This window comes from Microtus ochrogaster (genome assembly GCF_000317375.1).
Source record: "Microtus ochrogaster isolate Prairie Vole_2 chromosome 14 unlocalized genomic scaffold, MicOch1.0 chr14_random_2, whole genome shotgun sequence".
Lineage (NCBI taxonomy): Eukaryota > Metazoa > Chordata > Mammalia > Rodentia > Cricetidae > Microtus > Microtus ochrogaster.
The window spans coordinates 588,633-614,419 of record NW_004949097.1 but is presented as its reverse complement, the minus strand read 5'-3'; the positions used below and the strand labels follow the sequence as shown (position 1 = coordinate 614,419).

Genomic DNA, 25,787 nt, shown 5'->3' with positions numbered 1-25,787 from the left:
CCTGTCTGGTTGGCCCGCCTATACTTCCTGCCTGGCCAATCAGAGTTTTATTAAAATACATGATTGACAGAATACAGACAATTCTCCCGCACCACCATTTCACCGCCACATCTGTGTACTTAGCTTTTCTTGACCTCTTTCATACCCCAGCCAGATATGATCCTCCCACTTCTGGAATCTCAGGGTTCACTCTGTGTCTCTTTACTCATGTTTATTCCTTTCCAGTTACGTAGTTATTACTAAGCCTTCATATACATTGTAAATAACTAATAAATATGTCTTTTATTTAATAGAATTTTGCATTTGATTAAAAAAAATCCAGTGTTCAGTTGTATCTCAGTAGATGATAAAGGTGTTAATAACAAGGAAATGGCTTACATCTAGAGTTACAGAAAAGGGGTGAAACTTATAAATGATTTGTGTGTCTCACTAGTAATTAAAATGCTGAATTGGAGAAATGCTTTAAAATTTTATAACTAAATCTCTCTGGATATTGATTTTTCTTTTTTTTTTAAATCTGTGAAATTTGACTCTGAAAACTTCTTAGTACCCTCAGTTTGTCTTGATTCTTCGGTGCTTTTTTTTATTTTCTCCTGTTATCTTCAGGTATATGTATTTTACCAATCTTCAGGAAAGATCTCCTAAAATTGAACGGGCTGCTTTGGATGGAACAGAACGGGAGGTCCTCTTTTTCAGTGGCTTAAGTAAACCAATTGCTTTGGCACTTGATAGCAGGCTGGGCAAGCTCTTCTGGGCTGATTCAGATCTTCGGCGAATTGAAAGCAGTGATCTCTCAGGTACCCCAAAACTGTTTCTGTATTTTGATTTGAGTTTTAAGATGATTTCACTATTGTGAATTTGTATTTTTCTTTTGTTATTTTTATGCATGATTATAATTTTATTCTTTATATTCTACATTATGTTAGTAGGGGAGATCTTTGATATTACTTCCCTCATTCTCTAAGTACTCAGCAGTTTTAGTGTTCTGAAAATTATGGGTTTTTTTTTTTTTCCTTTTTTACTAATTCTTCTGCTCTACTTTTACATTCTGTTCTCTCTGAACTCCAGCCTACGGTTGGTCTCTTTGCTCTTTTTTCCATGTCGTAAACTTTCAGAAACACTTTTCCATATGCAGACAGTGTTCTGAAGTGTGTTTCCTAATGTTTCTTCTTAAGTCTTCAGAGTATTCTCACTTTAGGAAAAACCTGCTCACCCTTAACAAAGACTTCACTTTAACGCTTTGCTTCTCTGTGGTCTTGTTTGTAACCATAGTCACCTCTTCTGTCATAATTCAGTGATGTCTGGTTTATGTATGGCCTCATTAGAGACCAGGAAAATAAAACTGAAATAATAAATTATTTGTTTTGATCAGAGTGGTGAAAGTATGTTAAGGTTTATTATGCCCAGCACTTGCCAGGATGGTAAAAATAACATACTCTCCTAAGGGTGGTAATGGAACTTAGAACCTTTGATTTGGCCATTTCTCTTCTGGATGATTGTCTCACAGAAATACTAAGAGTCACCACTGAGCATTATTTGTGATAGTCTTTCATGGAGAAAGTACATTGTAGCATGTCAGTATATGGACTGTCAATGCCACTCAAAGCAGTTGTGATTAACTGTTTGTAATTTCAGCACTTGGAAACAGAAGGGGGGAGGTTCTTATTTTGAGACCTGTCTGGACTAATTCTAAGAACCTGTATCAAAAACAAAACAAAAGCCAACCAGTCCCCACAGTGCTGCATGAACCTTCCTGTGACCTAAAAGTAGTGGTGAAATTTCTATGCAGTATAGACAATAAATAGCACACACACTTGTACTGATATATAGAGATAAGTGTGGATTCTCTCCAAGTTGTAAACCAGTCTAAAGAACCTATCAACATTGTATGAGAATTGTCTCTCTAGCACATGGTAGTGTTGGAGGTTTTGACAAGTCCAGGAGTTTAAAATGTACAATTATTAGCAATTCTTTACCTTATTTATTGAAATTGAACAAAACTTCTTTGCATTGATTGATAGTTTGCATTTCCCTGTTTCTTGCTGTCCCACCCCTTCTTTTAAAGAAAGCCTTGCTCCGTTGACCACACTGGCCAAAAACTTGAGCTGTCCCTGCCTGCTTGTGCCCCTGAACCCCAGAGATTGTGGTTATATACCACTGTACCCATCTTCCATTTCCACTCTGAATTTCTAAAAAAAATTTTGTGTATTCAAAATATGAATTCACTGTTAAGGTGCATTTATGGTGACGGAGAATCTGCCTGTTAACCAACCTTGGCTTTGTTTAGTGAAGTTTTTGTCTGTAGTCATCTTGGACTTTGTTTACAGATTCATAGAGCCTCCGTTTGCTGATAAGACAAGAAACCTTGCAGTTTTGTCTACTTAGTGAGCATTATTGACTAGACAATCTGTCCTTTCCACTGTTTTGAGACATAAGTTAAAAAAATAGGTTTTGCCTGAATGCATGTCTGTATAGCACATGTGTATTTGGTACCTACGGAGGCCAAATGAGGTACTGGATGCCCTGTGACTGGGGTTACAGATGAATGAGGTGCCATTTGGGTTCTAGGAATCATGTAGCTAAGTGCTAGAGCACTTGCCTAGCATAAGCAAGGCCTTGGGTTCAGTCCTCAGTGTTTCTCTCTCTCTCTCTCTCTCTCTCTCTCTCTCTCTCTCTCTCTCTCTCTCTCTCTCTCAACACACGCACACACAAGAAATTCTTACACATCTCTGAGTTATATTGCATAAAACTTTTGATGTTGTATATGGTCCTCCTTTTTCCTCAGAGGATATGTTCTGAGATCCTCTGAGAGCATGGATGACAACCAAGAATTACTGTACATGCTTCAGTAATAGTACATCATGCAGAAGCTAATCTCCCTTTCTTTGTATCACTGTTCTTGGGCATCGAGTCCAGGATTTTATAGGATTGCTCCATAGCCTGTGTGTCAGGTGGACTTCGTGTGTTCTGAGAAGCCAGGTAGAGTGAGAGTGGCGTTGTTTTCTGATGTCTCAGATGTTTTCAGAAAGCGGTAGATACGAACCACAGAACCCTGGCCTTACCTCCACTGCTTCACCCAGACAAGCATTGTTTTCATCTGCTTTATTGTGTTAGTTTTTCATAAAATTTAATTCAAAAATGGATTCTGCTAAAAACAGATTGAAACCGGCTGTCCCAAGATCTTTGCTGCATTTCATAACAGGAAAATCCCTTGTGTTGGGGATTAATCCCTTGATGCACGAGTCTAGGTTAGCACTGTTTTCTGGTGCATTTAAGTCTTGTGGTACAGCACTTGTATTTTCCATACCTTTAAGATCTACTTGGTATCCATTGGATAACTGTTGAAAGTGGGATTTGGCTACACAAATCATTGCTGTTGAATGTTTTCCTTTTCCAAGGTGCCAACAGGATAGTGCTAGAAGACTCTAATATCTTGCAGCCTGTGGGTCTGACCGTGTTTGAAAACTGGCTCTATTGGATTGATAAGCAGCAGCAAATGATTGAAAAAATTGACATGACTGGTCGAGAAGGAAGAACCAAGGTCCAGGCTCGAATCGCTCAGTTGAGTGACATTCATGCAGTAAAGGAGCTGAACCTTCACGAATACAGTAAGTGACGTGGACAGCCAAAGAGCACTGTGTGTGTTGTAAGAACAAGACATGGTTCTGTGGCTTTTTGACATCATTTTTCTTCTTTATTGAACTTTCTAATAACATAAGCAGTATGATTTTGGTTTATCAAAATTATCATGGAGTAGGTGAAGTAGTATACTTCTGAAATCCTAGCACTCAAGGGGTGGAGGCAGGAAGATTGAGCGCTTAAAACCAGCTTGGACTATCTAGCTAGACCTAGTGTCCATAAAACTAAGACCTGGGGTGTAGCTCAGTGGTAAAGCACTTGCTTAGTACCCACAGGCCCTGGGTTTGGTCTTCAGACAAGTAGATAAATGATTGCATTGTATATTTGAAAGACTGAGAACTATCTCTGTTGATACATATTCAAATCTACTTTGTAAATAGTTGACAATCTCAATATCAACACAGATTGATGTAGCACCTATATTATTGATAGAAAACAGATTATAATTGAGGGCTGTATTGCATAATGATAATGATACTGTAATAGCCAAGGTCGGGTTGTTTGTAACCCAAGATAAATAGAAAATTCAGAGCAGTGACTTCATAAGTACAGGTTGTGAAGTAAATCTTGAAAAGTCGCCTAATGTCTTATCTTTCTGCTTCACCCAAGTGAGAGGACATTAGATCTTTATCACACTGTCTTTGGCAATTGAACAAGCAAGTAATTTTGTCTGTTTCAGTTCCATGTGACCATCAAGTTTTTCCTTCTACTGACTTTAATTTTCTACAAATTCTGTATTAAAATATGCTTTAAAAGTGAAATAATTTTATCTGTTAGAAGTAAAAGTTCTCCGTTAAAATCTTTAGAAGTCTCAGTTTTAAAAATAAAACTATATAAGTGTCAACAATCACCCCGAGCAATTTTTCTAGTTCTATAAGTCTTTTTTATTATTATTATTATTTGGCTTTTTTGAAACCAGGTCTTGTTGTGTGGTTCTGGCTGGCCTGAAACTTGCTGTGTAAACAGTCCTGGTCTTAACTTATGGGCTCCTCCTGCCTCTTCTTCCCAAGTACTGAAATATAGGTATACGGCATTAAGGTCAGCTAATATTTTAGCTAAAAAGTTAACATAAGCCTATCGTAGCTAAGTTTTATTCACTGTATTTCTTTCATAGTTTTATTCATCATATTATTTAGCTTTGTTGCTGTTTATGCTGAGGATTGAACCCAGTATGTCACTTATGCCAAGGACTCTTACATGGAGCATTTCTCCCAGCCCTTTATTATAATGTTTTAAGATGAAATATACATATCTACATAACATACTAGATGTTGTGCATACTTGTAATCTCAGTAGTTTTAGAGGCTGAGATAAGAGGATCCCTTGAACCTAAGAGTTTAAAACTAGCTCAGACAATAAAGACTCCTATCTTATTTCTTCTCCTCCATGCAGTGGTTATGCATAGACATTCTGTTATAGGTTATATAGGGATAGAGTGTGGAATTACACTATATAGAAATAAAATCAGGACTTATTTTATATTTAATATTGTTTGTGGTTTGTAAGTCATTGATTTTGATAATTACATTATTTTCCAGGACAGCACCCTTGTGCCCAGGATAATGGTGGCTGTTCCCATATTTGCCTTGTAAAAGGAGATGGTACTACAAGATGCTCTTGCCCCATGCACCTAGTTCTGCTTCAGGATGAGCTGTCTTGTGGAGGTAAAGATGTTAAAAATCTTTCTGTGCAAGCCAAAATTCTATATCTTATCTAGCTATCTATGGCTAGGCAGTGAAATGGCTATTTTTCCTGACTTAATTAGCCATTTGTACACTTACCAGACTTGGCTTCTTTCCTCTCTGCTCCCCAGACTTGTCCCTACTACTACAGCCTCCAATGATCCATTTTAATAAACTCTATTCTGTGTGTTTGGATTTTATACATTCCACATACAAACGGAATTGTGTGATGTATACTGTTTTGTGCCTTCCTTTAACATACTTTCTCTAGGCTCGTTTCTTTGTAGCAGATGATAGGAGTTCCCTTTTTTTTTTTTTATAAGTCAAATAGTTTTTTATTATATATGTGTTGGTGATATTTTCAGCCTATGAATTATATTTCCTAATAATACAGTAACTTTCCCACCAGAGTAAGATGAATTCACTCTGGTCTTCGCCCGTTGAATTCTAGATTTTGTCGGTATAAGTGTCATTGTTTGGAGTGTGTCCAGTGAAAAGAATATTCTTTTGTTCAAACGCATCAGGATTTCCTGTTATTTTAAAAAAGAGCAAAAACAAAAATAAAAACTGACAATAAAAGAAAATTAAAAAGCCCTGTGGTGTATATGTATGCATGTATGTAGGGTACACACATGCCTATTAACATATGCAAGTACAGAAGACAGCTTCAGTGTTTCTCTTCATCTTCCACTTTGAGATAAAGTGTCTGTTTATCACTGCACTCCAGGCTGGCAGGCCTGTAAGCTACTGGGGATTCTCCTGCCTACTTTCTACCTTCCATAGGCAAACTGGGTTTACAGATACACACTACCACTTCCAGCCTCGTGTGGGTTCTCACCTCAGGTCCTCACGTTCACACCTAGTGTGCCCTCTCCTCAGTGTGTAGTCGCTCGTGAAACATAACAAATTGGTGTGCTCCTTTGTTAATTCACAGTGTGGCAGTGCTGGGTACCGTGATAATGTTCATACTTCTCATTAAGAAGTCTTCTTCCTGGAGATAATTCTCAATTAATTTTAATTGAAGAAAAACAATTGTGGCATACTGTTACCTGCAAAAGTGCAATTTAAAAGAATCTAGTTTCTATTATTTGAAAAATTGTTAAATACAGCAGCTGAGTTAAAATTTTTTTAGTGCTGAGGATTGAACCTAGTAGTGTTCTACTGCTGAGCTTTATCTCCAGCCTAAGTTACTCACTTACTAAATATTATAAATATTATAATTATGCAGCTGATATAAAAATCTTTGGAATCTTTGACATTTTTTGAAATAGAGTCTGACTTTGTTGTTGGCTAATCTGCACTGCCAGGTTTAATTGGTTCTCCTGTTTCAGCCTCCTTAATGACTGGGACCACACAGTCTCTGCCACTGTACCTGGGATAAAAATCTTACTGCAGTGATGTTTTTTTTCTAGGAGTGTAGTTGAGCAATACAGCACTTGCCAGTTCATGTGAGGCCTTGGGTTCTGTTCTGAGCATTGCAGTTTACTATTAGAAAGTGTTTTCTTCTTTAAAGACAGTTTTTAAAGAGATGCATTTCTTTAAAGCAAGATTTAAAGAAAATATATATTCAGAATATAAAAAGTAGTGATAAAACAGGATTAGAAATAAATTTTATCTTTCTGACTTTTCAAAGATAGTCTCAATAGCAGTGGCAATGTATTCTGCTTACATTACAGAAACTTGAAGTTCAAGGTAGTGCATACAATTTGAGAACATGGAAGTGATTCTGATGCACACTTGACTGTAATACCGAACCTCACAATTTTTGTCACCAAAGATCTAGACACACACGAAAACATAATATTCCATGATGTTACTTCAAGAGGAGGCAGAGCTACTTTGTGTGACTGAAAATCAGAATATCCTCTTCTGGAAGGAATTGACTGCTATAGGATGCTAGGGTGTTCCTCTTCAGAGACCTAATATGTACAGAAAACTTAAGCTCTAGAATTTGAAATAAAGGGAAGGAAAGAGGGAACATTGCTAGGCATGGAGTATGTGCTTGTAATTTCCTTGGAGAAGCTCTTACGAATCTGAGGCTAGCTTGGACAATTCAGGGAGACATTATGTAAAAGGAAAAAGTTATTAGAAAATTAATAAATTAAGACAAAATCAAACCTTGCAGATTAATGTAGACATATTTAATATTGTTGAACTAGATACCATTGAATGGTTAAATTGGTAAAATTCTGTTTCTGTACAGAACACTAGACTTGCTTTAACAACAAATCCTGAGGAAATTTCTCACTGTGCTAACAGATAAACTGAATCATGATCTCATCTTCCAGTAGATGTCTTTTAAAGGGACATAATTTTTTGCTGATAAAGTACATTTTCTATTTGTATGTAAAACAAATAGCAAGTTAGAAAAATATACAGCTGTGTTGTCACCTGACCCAAGATATGGAGTGTTGCTGTTAAGAAAGTACTCTTGGGAGATGGCGGTCAGCCTGGGCAATGTGAGATCTCTTCTCAGAATAACAGCAACAAAAACCAGTGGGAAAGAAAGGTCAGAGCAGTCACAGAAGAAAATGTGCACAGTGATACATGCCTGTGATCCAGCACTGGGCCACAGAAAGAATTAGAATCTGAACTGGGCTCTTTAGCGGGAACTTGTCTCAGTTCTCCACTGCAGAGAAGAGAAGGGAAAGGAGGAGGCAGAGGGAGGGACAGAAAGAAAGGAAAGGAAAAGGAAGGCGCCTTCGTGTGCTCACCAGACAGTTCTCTAGTAAAAGCACCTGCTCTTCAGACTGTTGCTCCATACAGAGTTAGTTTCTTGAACATTATCAGTGGAATCATGGCATGTAATCTTTTGGGCTTTAGAGTCTCCTTACATAATATGTTTTTGAGGTCCAATAATATATCAAATGTGTCAGCACTTTTTTGTTGCTGAGTCATAGTTGATTATGTAACACTGCAGTTACTCTCTTGTGAGGAACTGTTGATATTTAATTTTTAATAAAACTTCTGTGCATGTTGAGTTCTACACCAAATCTTGACAATCAGTAGTTTCTTGTAGGTTTGATTGTAACATTAATTTATATTTCTTTATTAAAATGTGTGTTGAGCTAAGAATATAGCTCAGTGATAGATGCTCACCTGGTATAAGTAAAATCCTTGAGTTCTACTCCCAGTACTACCAAAGATGTATATACGCATACACACACACACACACACACACACACACACATGCATGTATATACACACACATATGTTGCTTGTGTGATGGCATATACCTGTGGTGCCAGTTTAAGCTACTTGGTTGGTTGTGAATTATTTAAGCTCAGAAGTTTAGTAGAAAAACATGAAACCTTGACTCTTAAAAAGAAAAGCAGGAGTGGGGGGTGCTCTGAGATGATGACTCAGTAGGTCATTTGCGGCACAAACATGAAGGTTTCAAACACCCATGTAAAAAGTAAAATATATTAATAAGTAAAAAATAATAAGCATGGCTGTGTGTACCTGTGACCCTAGTGTTGTGGCGAGGTAGGAGATCAGTGAGGCTTGCTGGCTACCAGTGTAGCTGCAGGTTTAGTGAGAGACTGTCTTACGCAGAGAGCAATAGAGCAGGACTCTCAACATCCTCTTCTGACCAGTACCTGTATATGTAGCCGGAGGCTGCTTGTTTGTTTCCTGGCTACCCAGATGTGAATAATCACACAGAAACTATATTAATTTTAACACTGTTTGGCCAGTAGCTTAGGTATATTTCTAGCTAACTCTTACATCTTAAATTAACCCATTCCTATTATTTTATATTTTTACCATGAGGCTCATGGTTTACCTGTAAGGCTCTGAGGTATCTAACTCCTTCGGTAGCTACATGGCTTTTCCCTGACTCCACCTACTCGTTCTCTGTATCTCTTCCAGCCTGACTATATTTTGCCCTGCTATATACTGAAGCAGCTTCTTTATCAACCAGTGATAATAAAACATATTCATAGCATACAGAGGGGAATCCCACATCATCTATATAAACATGGACATACACTTGTACATACATGTGTACATACACACAACAAAAAGGAGATGGAAGGGGAGGTAATGGGGAGGAAAAGAAAAGAAGGCTGCATATGATAGATTGTGCCTGTAATCCCTGAATTTAGGAGGCTAAGCCAGGATTAATGTGAGTTTGAGCAAGCTTGGACTACAAAATGAAACATCGCCTCAACCCCCACCCCAACTTTGGTCTTCCCCTGACAATGATTTTTATTGTTGTTATTATTGTTTGAGACAAGATCTCTTTATGTACCCCATCTGACAACTCGTAAACTTGAAATCTTCAGTCTCCCAGTTGCCAAAATTGTTTATGGACAGCACCATGCCCAGCAGTGCCCATCTAGTTATTTTCTGTAGATTTTATATGACATTTTATAGTTTCAGAACTTAGTCCTTTGTAAGTATTAGAATTCCATTCAGAAGTTCTTAGAGGGGCTTGAGATGGTTTGTGTACGTGCTGCCCTTTCAGAGAAGCCAGATTTGTTTTCTAGCCCCCTGTGGTAGTGCACTGACATCTGTAACCACAAGTCTGGAGTAGCTAATGCCCTGGCTTCCATGGACTCCAGGAAACTGTACATACTTAGGTGCAGGCACCCACTCATACCTAGAAAATGATTTTGGCCTCTTTCATTGTGCAGTATCAGAAACTCACATTTGTTTGTGCTCACCCTCACAAGAAGAATCTGTGCGTGCTACTGAACTGTAGGTATTCCGTGTTACATCCAGATTTTCTAGAACTTGAATCTCTGATCCCAAGTTCCTGTTTTATGATTAGCTATAAAACCAGACATTGTTTTTATTTGATTTGTTTGTTTGGTAATAGCTCATTCAGTTTTTTGTTAAATTCCTGCGAAACACCTGAGTGTGAGTACAGCTTCCCTATAGCTCATTTTTTTCAGATAAAAACGGTACTCCGTTTTGATTTATGTTTACGTGTGAGCAGATGCTTGCCTATTAAAACCAGCCTAGTTAGATCCTGCTTAGATGTGCAGTGTGAACTTAACATATACCTCAGGTTTTCAACAATAATGAACTTGAGACTTGACTTTTTAACAATTAACATTTCACCATGAGCCCTTTTCATGTACCTCCAAAATGCTGGGATCCCAGGGATATGCTATCAAGACTATCAAAAGCACTCCTAAGAGAAACTGTCCTCTTTTGCTCATTAAAGCCATGGTTTCTTGGCTGTGTGGCTGATGGGGACTCCTACTGCTGTGGAACAACTGCCTTGGGTCTTCTGAGGTCCCTGCGGTTTACCCACAATTCCTCTGTAGCATCGGTGCAGATGTGAAAAATGCAAATGCTACCTTAGAGTTATTACAAGCAGTTCTCACCTGTTCACTGCTCTGACTGGCAGTGGGACCTGGGGCAATGGAGCTGATAAACGAGGCAGACAAAAGTCTTATGCCGTGGCCAACTTTATTCAGAGATCAGACAATTTGTACTCCAAGAGTTAATAGGAATCGCATGGGTAAAGTGTCCAATCACAAGGACAAGGCCACATACGACAGACAAGCCACGTGTGGCAGAAACATTTTTCCATAGAGGCATTTAAACAAATAACAATAGCCAGTTGGAATGAATAATCTGAAGTAAACTCATTCCTATCCACTACACCTGGGAAGGGCACAAAAACACATTCCAAGAACAAACTGATGTTTTTGAGGAGACAGCTCACAAGACTCTTGGCTTGTTTTCTGGACGTTTTCTCACCAGTAGTTAGAGTTCCACTCCCAGGACTGCACTCTGGGGCCGTGTTCCGACACCCACTCAGTGGACCCAGTAAAAAGATTTAATAGAGATCTTCAGGGGGTTGTGAGCAGGTTTAGAGCTTGGAAAAAATGTTCACTCTAGGCTAACTTTAAAATGCTTGGAAGTTGGTAGTCATAATGGTGTGTGAGGTCAGTGAGTTGCAGATATTTCATTCCTGTTCGGACTGTAATTACAAGAAAATATGTCAGTGTTTTTATAGCTTACTGCCTCTGAATGACTGATTAGATGAGTGGACTACAAATCCTCTTCATTGTAAAATGCTCTGTTTGTTTTTAATGAGCTCCACTTGGCTATAAATGTTTGTACCTATGCGTGACCACTGTTCTTGTCATTCTCTCTCCTTGTTCGTTTGAAGAACCTCCAACATGTTCTCCTCAGCAGTTCACTTGCTTCACTGGGGACATTGACTGTATCCCTGTGGCTTGGCGGTGTGATGGCTTTACTGAATGTGAAGACCACAGTGATGAACTCAACTGTCCCGTGTGCTCAGAGTCTCAGTTCCAGTGTGCCAGTGGGCAGTGTATTGATGGCGCCCTTCGATGCAATGGTGATGCCAACTGCCAGGATAAGTCAGACGAGAAGAATTGTGAAGGTATCAAGAATTCCTTGATGCTTGCTTTATACTTTCTTTGCAACAAGTTATTTGAAATTTGTTTCTTCTCAGCAGATTTGGTGTTATATTTATGGGATGAACATTATACATGTTGCTAATTATTTGAACCATTTGATATGTATAAGGTCCTGCAAATTAATGTACTCATTTTGCTACTTTATTGAAATGCCCGGGTGGTGAATATCTTTTTTTACTTTTTGTGGCTGTGATAAAACATTATGACCAAGGGCATCTTTAAAGAATAAAGAGTTTATTTTGGCTTAAGCTTCCAGAGAGAGAGTCCATGAAGGCAGGGAAGCTGGGAGATCACTTTGTCTACTTCAAGAAACCAAGCAGAGGGAGCGAACTGGGCGTGGGTGAGAGTGTAAACTCAGAAAGTTCATCCCCAGTGATGTACTTCCTCCAGGAAAGCTGCAGCTCCCATAATCTCCCAAAACAGCTCCACCAACTAAGGACCAAGTGTTTAAATATGTGAACCTGTGATGGGGTACTGCTCATTCAAACCACCACAGTGGGCATTTTTATAAAGAAAAGAGGTCTATTTAGATCATAGTTCTCAGTATCAAGGGCATGTTATAGAATATTTAATTATGTAAAGTTGAGTTACATTTGTTTATGTTGCAGGATATTACTTTAATTATGTAAAGGTTTGTTTGTGCTGCATTTGTTTAATGATGTAAAGATGTGTTGCTTTGCCTGCCTAAGGCACCTAATTGATCTGATATAAAACTGAATGACCAATAGCTAGGCAGTAGAGGGGCAGGCGGGGCTGGTGGGCACAGAGAATAAGTAGGAGGAGGAATCTAGTCTCATGAGGGAGGGAGGGAGGGAGAGAGTCTCCCGGGGCCAGACAGCTAGTTAGCCACCAGCCAGACATGGAATAGGGTATACAGAATGAAAGAAAGATAAAAGGCCCTGAGGCAAAACATAGATGAAGGGGAGCAGGTAAAAGTTTAAAATTGCTAGCCAGAAGCAAGCCTAAACTAAGACTAAGCATCCATTGTTGGTAATAAGTCTCTGTGTCATGATTTGGGGGCTGGTGGTCAGAGAAAGCCTGCTACCAGGGCATGTGATGGCTTTGGTTGGGCTCTGGTGAAAATCTCGTGGCAGGTGGCAGCACAGTAGTGGGAGCACTTGGGAGATTATAGCCATGTCTCAATAAGAAGCCAGAGTGAGAGGAGGTGTCAAGGGTTTTTGTTCTTTTAAAAATGTGTGGGTAGCTGGGCGGTGGTGGCGCACGCCTTTAATCCCAGCACTCGGGAGGCAGAGGCAGGCGGATCTCTGTGAGTTCGAGGCCAGCCTGGTCTACAAGAGCTAGTTCCAGGACAGGAACCAAAAAGCTACGGAGAAACCCTGTCTCGAAAAATCCAAAAAAAAAAAAGTGTGGGTATTTTGCCTTCATGTTTGTCTGTGTACCTGTGACCCTAGTACTTGAGGAGGACAGAAGAGAGTGTCAGATCTCTTGGAGTTAGAATTATAGATGGTTATGAGCCTCCATAGCTACCAGTGCTCTTTAACCATGGAGCCGTCTCTCCAGCTCCAGGCTTGCTCATTTATAGCAACAAGTTTTCTTAAGAACTGACTCAGGGTACATGGAGAGCTCCCGAACACATTTTGTGTCTAAGCCTGATATGTTTTTAGAGTGTATTTAGAAGCATTTGAGTCTTGATAGAATTTTTCTTTACACTGTGCTAAAAATAAAACTCTGCTTTTTTTCTAGTGCTTTGTTTAATTGATCAGTTTCGCTGTGCCAATGGCCAGTGTGTCGGAAAGCACAAGAAATGCGACCACAACGTGGACTGCAGTGACAAATCTGATGAACTGGACTGTTGTAAGTAGGAAGGAAGCTTGTAAATTGTTCTCAAGGGAGAATTTGAAAAATACCTTGTAGCACAAATTCTAACTGTTCTTTTTTTTTTTTAATTATTTTATTTTTTTATTTATTTATTTATTTTGGTTTTTCGAGACAGGGTTTCTCTGCGGCTTTGGAGCCTGTCCTGGAACTAGCTCTGTAGACCAGGCTGGTCTCGAACTCACAGAGATCTGCCTGCCTCTGCCTCCCGAGTGCTGGGATTAAAGGTGTGCGCCACCACTGCCCGGCCTTAACTGTTCTTAATAATAAAACCTTGGAGTCAGCTATTGGGGTGAAAGAGATGAGAGAAGCAGTGCAGCAGCCACTAGAGACCTTTTACCTCCATCAGTGCTCAGACTGCAAGAGCAGTTCTGTCTCTACAAGCCCTCAGAATGCATCTCCAGACTGCCCTGAGCTCATGTCTCCTCCCACATTACATTCCTCTCTTCACCCAAGTCACTCCTGTCTCCACCTCGCTAGTGCTGGGATTAAAGGCTTGTAATCCCAAGTGCTTTTGACTGGATCAGTTCTGTAGCCTAGGGTGGCCTTGAACTAGCAGATCTGTCTGCTGAGTCCTGAGATCAAAGGTGTGCCACCACTGCCTAGCCTCCAGATCTTCAGGCAATTCAATCTTCAGGCAAACTTTATTTGTTAAAACACAAACAAAATACCACTACATAACTCCCCCCCTCTTTTTTTGTATTTTACTTAAAGTCCAGATTTCCATATGTGGAACACTTATACTAGTTATTTATGCCAGAGATATTTTCTGTTTTGCTTTTAATAATTGTTTAAGGACAGTAGTTTCTTTATGCAGAGAGATAGTAAAATACCAGGAAAAAAACAAAAAACATTGCTCTGCCACAACTAAAGTCACAAAATTCTCAGATAATTTAGATACATGGAAATTAATTGCTAACCCGAACTTCAGTCTGAACATTAGTTGTGTTTAACTGTTTTCTTGAAGTGTTTCTACCAGTTTCTCAGGCTCTAGAATTTAAATGCTTTCTTCTTCCTCCTTTCTTGCCTTTCTTTCTCCCTCATTGCCTCTGTGACTGCTTGCCTGCCTCTCTTCTTCCCTTAAGCTAGCCCCCCCCCCACTAATGCCGAGCTGTAGCAACCACATAAGCACTAGCACAGAGGAGGAGGCAACCAACGTTTTAGGAATGAAAATGGAGTACATGAAGGAAGCTTCTTAGAAAAATGATATTTGAGATCAATGTTGATGAATGAAAGTGTGGTTTCTGCAGATAAGTAGAGAAGCTACATTCTGTTTAGCGCCAGGAAGGTGTAAAACCAATCAACTTTCTGGAACTGCTGTGAGTAAATAGGATTGCTGCGTTAGCTGTGTCTTGGGGTGTCACCAAGAGAGAATGGTAGCATAGATGATGAAGGCAATACTCCACTCACAGTTGAGAATCACTGATATTTCTAAGAACAGGCTAGGGTGGGAACATGAAAGCCAAAGCTATAAAACGTGTTAGAGGTAATAGGATTGTGGGCAGGGACATCTATTAGGCTGTTTGTTTTCAAAGTTTTTTGGACCACATCAAAAGAAGTATAAAGGTGAGATGCATATGTAGAGAAACAGGTGTCCTGCAATGGCTTTTATGCACATGAAGTACACTACATCTTGATTTTTCTGTTTCCTTTATTTTAAATGCTGCTTATAACCCACTAAATTGTTTTTTCCCATCTTCTAATAGTTGCAGTCTGTAATTGAAAATGCTCAGGAGGCTTTTGTGGTTCTGACTAAAGATGATCTAGATCAGGAGAAGCAGAAAGGCTGGGAAAGGAAGGCTGGGTTTCCATTATTGCAGAGACAGAAGGGTTGGCAACCACTTAGATACAGTTGGCAATTTTGAGTTGACCCACAGGTAACTGGGGTCATTAACCAGGATTTGCAGCAGGAACTAAACACTGAAGTACCATAACATTTGCGGTGTAGGGAAAATGCTTGGTTAATGCAGTGCTGGTTGCTGTCTCTGTTTTAAACTTAAATGGCTTTCACAGGCATACACTTTACAGCTTGCCAAGGCCATGCCAGTTTTTATTGTTCTTAATTGGTCTACCCCAGTTACTATCTGTTTTACCTCTGGATCTGGGAGAGGTGGTGATAATGGTGAGCTCAGTTTGGGATATCTTACATTAAAGGTAATGATGGGCTTTTCCATTAATACTGTTAGGAAATTGGTTGAGTAGGTCTATGGCTCAGGAAGATATTTGGCACTCTTTAGATTATTGATGGTAATTAAAGCTATGATAATGGATGAAATCTCCTGAGAGTAGAGGAGGAAGCAAGTAAGTAGTAATAAATCAGGGAGGCATGCACAAATAACAGCAAGAATAATCAGAGCTAGTAAGTAGGACGGAGCATGGCCATAACACTCATGATCCCAGCATTAGGGAGTCAGGGGAGGGTCAAGACTTCAGCTACATAGTGGGATTGAAGTCAACCTGGACTAGGTGATACCCCGTATCAAAAAAATAAACCAATAGTAAAACTAGGAGAGTGGTATCTTCCATAGTGAGCAGAAACTGTTTAAAAGAAAGCGCAAGCCCAATCTGTTGACCATGCAGAGAGGTCTGTGAGATGAAGAGTCTCTTGAATATGGCAAATCAGAGAGCTCTTAGCCTTTGTGGGCCATTTCCCTGCAGTGGTGAGGGAGGAAGCCTGCCATTGGCAGTGTGTCCCAGAGACCAGCAGTGTGGGGTAGGAATGTCAAGAAAGGGTTATTCTTTCCTGAAGTTTGGCACTGGGGAGGAATATCAAGGCATAGAAGAGAAAACAGAAGTGATGGTAGCTGGCAAGGACTGAAGAGAGCATGCGCTTTAGATCCCGCAGGCTGAGTTTGGGGCTGATGGCCACAACAGGCAACTTAGTGCTGTCATTGATGAGTTTAGCTACATGGATGGGAGATTTAACAGAAAGCAGAAAGTGTTTTAAAGGGTCTTCATTATGAAATTATCTGTGGGTGAACTAGTCAGAATGGAAGAATTCTCCCTTCTGAATAATAAAGTGGGCACTTCTTGCTCTTTCTTTTCATGCCTTCTGCTTCTTAAAGACTCAAGTAGCCAGGAATCCAGGAAGGTAGGTGTACTGGGCAGGATCCTTCTCCAGTTCTCTGGCCTTGCTGAGTCCTCTTGTAGTCAAGTTAGAGCCCTGTGTGTATGCTCTCAGGCAGCCGGGGCTCTGAGGACAGTGGAAGTTGGATCTAAGTGCTTGACTCGTCTGCAGTTCACAGATGGCTTCACTAGACCTAAGTGGCACTAGTTCTGGCTGCTTTTGGCTTCTCCACTATTCCACAGAGAACATTTTGGTGACTTCTCGAGGCCTGTCTCTTCAGTGATACTTCTTGGTCTGTTGCTGTCATTTAACAGCAGCTTCTTTAAATTTATTTAAATTAAATGATGCCATTTAATTCATATTTTTATGTGGTGTGATATATATATTTATGTAAACTATATAGTTTGATTTATCAACATTTTTATTTTTGCATTCTTTTATTGCTATTTTGAATGTATAGTTGTTTTTCCATTAGATAACTAGTATTTTCCATTTTAGATCCAACTGAAGAGCCAGCACCACAGGCCACCAACACAGTCGGTTCAGTTATTGGAGTAATTGTCACCATATTTGTATCTGGAACCATATACTTTATCTGCCAAAGGATGCTGTGTCCTCGTATGAAGGGAGATGGGGAGACTATGACTAATGACTATGTGGTTCATGGCCCAGCTTCTGTGCCCCTTGGTTACGTTCCTCACCCAAGCTCTCTGTCGGGATCTCTTCCAGGTAAGTGAAGACTAGTTTGTGAGAATTTGGTTTTGTCCAGTTTAAGATCTAAAAAAAATTACTGAATTTCCATTGTGGAAAAAGGACGTGCCTAGGATTAAAAACTAGATTACTTTGGGTTTAAGAACTTGTGAGAGTGAACATTTTTTTTCATTTCTACACTGTCTCTCTATACAGAAAGACTTAGGTATAACTTTGCCAGCTTCAGGCCTCTGACTGCGTTGTGGGGCTACACTATATTGAAAGCAAGTCAGCCAGTGCTTTGGTGAATACCTACAATTTAATTTCACCACTGGGCACCTGAGGCTATTGACTCTAGGAGTAAAGAAGTCCAAAGACAGATCAGTTTGCTTTCCACAAACAAGGATTTTGGAAATAGCTGGTTGACAAGGAAGGAACATACTCCCCTCCGCCTTCTCCTGATCTCATATGGTGACAGTGGTGTGAGGTTGCTTAAAACACTGAGTCTGTTGGGCAGTAAATCTTTTCCCAGTGTTTTGTGGTACCTTTGATGAAAAGAATCTTGCCTTTTAATGAATATGGAGGAGATGTCTGACCTCTGAAAATAGGAATTTACTGTGGTTGTGACTCTCAAGTAAACAGCTGCAATATTTCAGCTGGTGAATGGTGATACTCCCCTGTTGCCATCCCTATTTCCAGTAAGTGGATATGGAAACTTACTTGGACAAGTAGAACCTTCTCTTAGCATTAGTAGTCTGGAGTGTCTTTGTGCATCAGCTCCTGTCTTTAGAAGGCTTTGCCTTCTCTGGAGCTCATCTGTTGGTTTAATCTACCCTGGCCCACAGTCTTCATCCTCAGTCCTCTCCTTAAGTCTTCTGGGACAAACTCTCACTCTGCAGGGCCCTGTTTCCTCTGACAGGCCCGGGTGCGAGCGGCTTGGCCTTATTCGAAGACAGCTCTGAATGGGGCTTTCACTTCAACATTCGTTTCCCTTCTCATAAGCTCTTTACAGATATTATTAGGAAAAGAGGGCATAAATCATTTTAGTTGGGCTGCTTGTAACTTCCATGTTGATTAGTTATTTTATAGATCTTTGTAGATGTTACTCAGCTTTCATTTTCATCTCCTTCAGGAATGTCTCGAGGAAAATCAATGATCAGTTCCCTTAGTATCATGGGGGGGAGCAGTGGGCCTCCCTATGATAGAGCACACGTCACAGGAGCATCGTCAAGTAGTTCTTCCAGCACCAAAGGCACTTACTTCCCTGCAGTAAGTAGTCTGCTTTTGCTTTGTTTGTTTTTTACTGTTAAAATACATAGCATATTAAATTAATTCATTTAAATGTGGGTACTCAGTGATGGTAATGTGAAAATAGTTGTTAATGTAGGGTTTAAGTACATAGGAGTCAGTGAGAATTTACCACCACTGCCCTGTGCTTAAATCTTTTAAGTTTACTCTGTAATAATAAGCATAGTTGAAAACATTATAACAATTTCACTATGCAAATAAAAATTAAATCACTAAGGTACCAAACAGACTTTGGACTTTTCATTTGTAACCCATGTAAAAGAAACATGTAGGTGGGGAGGTAGTTCAGTCTGTAAAATGCTTGTCTCGCATCCCCAACATCCCCAGCATTAAGATAAAAAGCTGGGCCTGGCTCATAATCCCAGAATTGCAGAGGTGGGGACAGGAGGATCTCTGGAGTGCACTGGCCAGCCCACCTAGACGGGTTAGTGCCCTCCTGGTTAATGAGAGCCTGCCTTAAAGGAGGTGGACAGCGTTCCTGAGAAGGACATTTATGGTTCCCTTTGGCCTTCAATTTGCATGCATGCATATATGCTCTTGTATCTACATGTATAAAAATAAAATTTAAGAGAAAGCACATTATAACTTAAATTAATAATTTTTCTACAGACATGGAAAAGTTGTGTTTAAAAGAATTAGAGTCTGTCAGTGCCAAACAAGCCAGTGATAGGGGTGACAGGTTTTGTTGGTTTTTGTTTTTCTTACCATTTGTTTGGGATAAAGAACTTGTGGCCTAGGAAAGGGGAGCCACAGTCTTGAAGTGCTATTTAGGTAGTTGTTTTAAAAAGAAGAATCTGCTGATAGTATAATGGAAAAATAAAAAGATAGAAGATAGAAAAGACAGAAAGATGAAAAGATAGAAGATAAAGATTTTTTACATCTGTATCTATGTAAAGTTATTGTTAGCTTAATATTTTAATTGTTTCCCTTTTAGATTTTGAACCCACCACCATCGCCTGCTACAGAGCGATCTCATTATACCATGGAATTTGGTTATTCTTCCAACAGTCCCTCCACACATAGGTCCTACAGGTAAGGCATGCCTTCTTTTCCATATTCCATTTGTGAACGTACTAACCCTCGAATGAACAGACCATGATCACCAAAGAAAGATTAAGATTCTTGTCTTGGCAAGACTTGACATTGTCCACCCTCAAATCCTTTCTTTTTTATTTTATATTTAAAAGAGAGTTACACAGCTGGCCTTTAGAGCAATGCAGTTAGGGATTGGGCAAGATAGGCCAGAGTTGTGAGAGCTCACAGGTAGCAGGAGTGTGGAGCACAGATAATTGAAAGAAATCAGAAGCAGGTTGGCCTACTGTAACCTGGAATAAAAGATTTTCCATGTAGTTACATGAAATAAACAAGTCTCTGGTGTAGGAGGTCCTTCTGTCTATGTGTTGCTTTTATTGGTTAATGAATAAAGAAACTGCTTTGTACCTATAGCAAGGCAGAACTTAGGTAGGCAGAGAAAACTAAACTAAATGCTGGGAGGAAGAAGGCAGAGTCAGAAGCCATGGAGTCACCAGAATCATACATGCCAAAACTTTATCCGGTAAGCCACAGCCACGTGGCAATATACAAATTAATGGAGATGGGTTATGAAGCATGAGGTCCAGCTCATTTGTTGGGGGTTTCTGTCCTGCCAGATTCCCACAGCTGTTTAGCTCCAAAGAAAATCACACAGAGATCGCTGTAAGTTATAGAGCTGATTGGCCCATTAGGCCAGGCTACTTATTAGCTCTTGTAGCTTATATTAACCCATTATTCTGATCTATTTTTGCCATATGGCTCGGTACCTTTTTCAGCTGGCAGGTCACATCCTGCTTCCTCAGTGGTCTGCGCAGGACTGGGAGGGGAGCTTCCTGCTTCCCAGAATACTCCTGTTCTCATTGCATCATTTCTACTTCCTGTCTGGTTTTCCCACCTATACTTCCTGCCTGGCCAATCAGTGTTTATTTAAAACATGATTGACAGAATACAGACAATTCTCCTGCACAATTCTCCATAGTTCATTTTTTGGGAATATGGGCGTAGTATTCCAGGCTACTTCCAGCTGGTTGGGGGTGCTGATAATCTTATGGGGACCTAAAGAAAATTTAGAGTTATGATTGCCTGAGCTAATGGGCCAATCAGTTTTATAACTTATGGAGATCTCTGTGTGATTTTCTTTGGGGCTTGCTGGCTATAGAGTACCGGGTAGGACAGAAACCCCAACAAGCAGGCCCTGATCATGTTACATGGTTAAATTAAGATCTAAGAGTTAGCCAATAAAAAGCTAGAGCTAATGGGCTAAACAGTGTTTTAAATAATATAGTTTCTGTGTGATTATTTTGGGTCTAAGCTAGCTGGGCAACCGGGAACCAGCAAGCAACCCTTCTTACTACAAGTCTCACTAAAGTGAATGAAGCATGTTTGTAAGTAGCAGCAAGAAGTGACCTCTGCTAACTGCGAGTGTATTGAGGAGGTCTGTTACTGTCATGTGTGCATCGCTCTTCATCTCTGTTTTGTCTGAAACGGCCCTGTCTGTGGTCCTCGGTGCCCTTACCATTTGGATGGTGTTTCCTTTCGGTTGGTTTGGCCTGGGAGGACTTTGCAGTGATGGAAATAGAATGGAAACTGCCTGCAAAAATCGCATAAGACTGAGACAGGGTTGCCTCCAACATGATTGTTTCTATGAATTATTCTAAGATTTCTTTTTATACCACAGTTTTGTTCTAAAATGCCAAAACAAAAACAGCCCTGAAAATTGAAAAACAAAACCAGAAACTAAAATGTCATTTAAAAAACTTACTTAATTCAGCTTGAAGAACATTAGGCAAAGTATGACCGCTTTAAATCATTTCACATTTCTAAAGTAGGCTAAAATCTGTCAGACTTCTTTATCAATTGCCATGATTTTGCTTAAGCTGAGATTTAACAGAATTTTGTTGATCAACTTTCTTTTTTTTTCCTTCTTCCTTTTCTTTATGAGACTAGAGGTTTTTAGCCTTTTCAGTTTTAATCCAGAAACTCTCCCAGGCTTTGGCTTCTGTTTGGACAGAAAGATGAAACAAAAAAGCAGAAGTGCTGTGATGATGTCCTGTTAGCAGTGATGGTAAAAGTCCCAGGAACCTGCTCAGTGGGGCCTATGAGCAAGGCTGAGTGGCAGCAGAAGGCATGGGTGCCTGTCAGTTGTTCTTGCCCCCTTTTTTGCAGTCACTTTATTTTAGAGACAGTTAATGCATGGATCTTTAGGATAAGTATGAAATAAGAGAAGCATGGCCATACGTAGAATAAATTGTAGGAAGTCATCCACAGACAAGCCAGTGTTTAGGTCAGCTCTCACCTCCATGAGTGTGCTTCTCTTCAGGTCGCTTTTCTTAGATACCCAGGTTACAGACTTACTAACTAGAGATTATTTTAAAGGGTATATAAACAAGTAGACTGTTGACTGGCCCTCTGGGCATTTAAAGTTTGATACTCAGTTGAAACTGCATGTAGGGCTGTATACCTGACCACACAGAAGTCAGATACCACAACTCCAAATTAGAATAGTTTCCCTTTGCACATGGCAATCGTACCAGGGTGGATGTGGCTGGAGTTCAGCCTGGATTATGCAGTAGTTTACTTTTCAAAGAAACAAGGTCTTCAGACATCATTAACTTACCTGACAGGCAGAGTGTAGAGTGAGAGCAGACTATAGAAGACCCATGTCCTCATGCTCTGAAGCTTCTGGGACCGCTGAGATCTGTGCGTGTGAGGCGTGTAACAGGTCGGCCAAGGCTGGAGTTGAACAGTAAACTGCTTGTTCTGTGTGAGCAAGGCCCTGGGTTCAGTCCCCAGCACCTGAGTGTGTCAATAGTAAAACTCTTGAGTTGGTTTGTTTTCATTCTATTTTTGAATATGATACTGGGGATCAAACCCAGGGCCTTGTGTACAGCACGTGCATTTTAGTCTGCCTCAAGGGAGAAGAGCACATTTGGGGCTTGATTGAGTTCTCTGCTCTCCAACTCTATCCGTGTTTTCGTCAATGTGCCATTGCTTCATGTGTGCCGATTAAAAGCAGTGGCTTTTTGGTTGTGGTGGTCCTAGGGATTGAACCCATGGCCTCCCTGCACATGCCAGGCAAGGACTACCCATCCATACAGATTTTAACTGCAACAGCTCATAGCTTTCAAACTGGATTTATATCTCTTTGACTTCTGATACAGAATATTCTTCCATAAAACTAACTGTGCTTCTATTTTCTTCACATACTAGCTACAGGCCTTACAGCTACCGGCACTTTGCACCACCCACTACACCCTGCAGCACTGATGTCTGTGACAGTGACTATGCTCCTAGCCGGAGAATGACCTCAGTGGCAACAGCCAAGGGCTACACCAGTGACTTGAACTATGACTCAGAGCCTGTGCCCCCACCACCTACACCCCGCAGCCAATACTTGTCAGCAGAAGAGAACTATGAGAGCTGCCCTCCTTCTCCGTATACTGAGAGGAGCTACTCGCATCACCTCTACCCACCGCCACCCTCCCCCTGCACAGACTCCTCCTGAGGAGGGGCCCTCCTCCTCTGACTGCCTCCGCCGGGAAATGTAAATACACATCTGGTTGAGATCTGGAGGGGGGGAGGGAGCTATAAAGCAGAGTGAGGCAGACCCTGTACAGTTAACATTATAAAGTGGGTGGGGTACTGGAGATATTTGTACAGAAGAAAAGGATATTTATATATTTTCTTAAAAGAGCAGATTTGCTGCTTGTGCCATAAAAGTTTGTATAAAATATAAATTTGTACTAAAAGTTTTATTTTTGCAAACTAAATACACAAAGCATGCCTTAAACCCAGTGAAATGACTGAGCACAAAGGAAACAGGGATAGCAGAGGCATCACTGACTGAGAGTGTCTGGGTTTCAATGATACCAAAAACTAGAGGAGGAGGAGAAAGTAATTCCATCTCAGAGTGGCAAACTTGGAAGCAGCCAAAATCGCCTTCAGACTAACTAACATTTTTGAGGGTCAACAAGTTAAGAAACCATGAAGGAAAGAAATTATAGTACTAATTTTGGACAAAGGGCTTTGTTTTCTCTAGGAATCCAACAGTTTCCTTAAGGAAAATAGATGCTTGTACAATCCATTTGAGTGTTGCTGTTGTAGGAGATGAGGTTCTGCTGCAGGATGCTGTGGAGCTGGTGAGAGCCCTGCCGCTGGCCCAGCTCTTGGTAGCACTAGCTGCTTTCACCTTGCTGCCTCCCCAGCAGCTTGTAGGCCATTCTGCCGAGAGCCATGATTTAGTCAAGCTTTTTCATCTGAGGGATTGACTAAACGGAATTTACTCAACAAGGGATTGATTCCAGTATATCTACTATCACCATTTGACTGAGCTTTTAAGTTGTAGGCTGTTTTTGCATAATCAAAAGTTAGCCATATTATTGGTCTTCCATGATTGTTTTAATGTTCATTAAAGTGTCTTTTTACAACACTTATAGACAATGCTTAAAAAAATCACGAATGTTATATTCTTGTAAATTAGTTTTGTATCCTTGCAGCATACAATATCACAGTGTGAAATCATTTAATGTATGTTTTTTGAGTAAAACATTTAAATGTGCTCTGGTTAGAAGCAGTCTATTTAAAAAGAAGGTTTTTTTGTTTTGTTTTGTTTGTGTTGTTAGGTTTCCCTATATTAACTGTGTGGTGTTTTCACTTTCTGTGGACCAGCTTTCCTGAGTGACGTTTCCCGCATACCTCTGTTAGTGTGGTGGGAGGCACCTTCTTGGCAGGCACTGTGAATGTTTTCACACGGTCCACAGTCTCTTCTTACAGTCACCTGTGTTTCTGTGTTCTCTCTTGTCCCAATCTGGACTAAGATAATCTCACAAATGTAACAGTGTGGGTTAAATGAGAAGACTCACTGTGAACTTCTCAGCTGCAGGAACTTGAGTGGTGGAGACTAATGGAAGTCTCTTCTGACACATGCCTGCCCTGCTGTCATGATGGTCCTGAGCTGCTACCTCTGTCGCTGTCAGGGCTGTCCAGACATTAGTGTCCTGCTTTCTTTGTTGTCTAGCACTCCTCGCTACAGTTGAGCTGTTTCTAACCTAGTGTGCTTTTACCTAAGCAGCTGTTGATTACTTATTGAATATATTTTTAAATTATATATTGATATGAGGCTTCTGGATTTTAGAGCCTAAGTGAAAACAATAGAAAGAAATGATTCCAGAATTTTGGCAGAGTTTAATTAACTTAAAAAACACAGGTACGTTTTTAAAGAGAAAACCAAATCTTTCAAGATAATGCTTATATTGGGGACAGCTTAGTCAGAATCAGGGCACTTATCTTGTGTATAAGTAAATGGCAATCCATGCATGTCTTGAATTTCAGTCAGATAAGCATTAATTCTTCCTGTTACTGAAACGAAGTGCTCGGCGTCTAAGACAGAATGGGTCTTGAACTCACCTTCTGTGACGGCGCGGGGCACTTGACGCTTGAGTGAAGATGGGAAGGTCATCCATGACTGGGTGTCAGTTAGAATTTGAGAATTCTATGTTTACATTTTAATGTGCATCTTTATCTGGTGGGCTTCCCATGTAGAGACTTGCACTATAGTGAGCTAAGAAGGATGCTGCCTTGTTTCATCTCAGTCCAAGTGCTTGTGCTGCGATGGCAATGGCCTCTTCTTGCAAAATACAAATTTGTGTGCCAATTTGTTGAAATGATTTGAAGGCAGTTCAGGTTAATCTCAGTATCCTCTTTCTGGGGCAGCTGAGTTGTAGTGAGTACTTCTGAGAGTATTTTTTAGTGAGATGGTTATTAAATTTGAGAAAGATAAGGATACTCAAGTTACATGGACAGTTAAGTTTAAGTAAACTATGTCGTAATTATTGAACATAAAAAAATAAGGAAAAATAAACTTATGAGAACACAAATTGGGGAAAAGGGAAAGTTTTAAATTAGGATATATCTAGATTATTTAAGAGGAAACATGAATACAATTTGATTAGATTCCATAGTTTCTTGGCTATTTGTTTTGAGCTTGTATCTTAAAGTATGCCTATTTACTGATAGAACATTTTGTATACTGCAGCAAGCTTTTCTGCACTGCAATCTTCTATAACTAGGATTCAGACACAAGCTTTTCTGCACTGCAATCTTCTATAACTAGGGTTCAGACACAAGCTT

The 25,787-nt window shown here is 40.1% G+C and overlaps 1 protein-coding gene across 1 annotated transcript in view; it reads left to right on the top strand.

Annotated features, from left to right (window-relative positions):
- The window catches only part of Lrp6 (LDL receptor related protein 6), a 130,078-nt gene extending 104,297 nt beyond the window's left edge, over positions 1–25,781 (top strand). Inside the window, exons 15-23 of the mRNA XM_005364492.2 lie at positions 607–797; positions 3,399–3,608; positions 5,178–5,303; positions 11,452–11,688; positions 13,430–13,540; positions 17,127–17,357; positions 18,451–18,587; positions 19,561–19,658; positions 22,869–25,781. Coding sequence (XP_005364549.1) covers positions 607–797; positions 3,399–3,608; positions 5,178–5,303; positions 11,452–11,688; positions 13,430–13,540; positions 17,127–17,357; positions 18,451–18,587; positions 19,561–19,658; positions 22,869–23,163 — 1,636 coding nt within the window. The 3' untranslated portion in view covers positions 23,164–25,781. The remainder of the gene's footprint in view (positions 1–606; positions 798–3,398; positions 3,609–5,177; positions 5,304–11,451; positions 11,689–13,429; positions 13,541–17,126; positions 17,358–18,450; positions 18,588–19,560; positions 19,659–22,868) is intronic.
- The last annotated feature ends 6 nt before the right edge of the window (positions 25,782–25,787 follow it).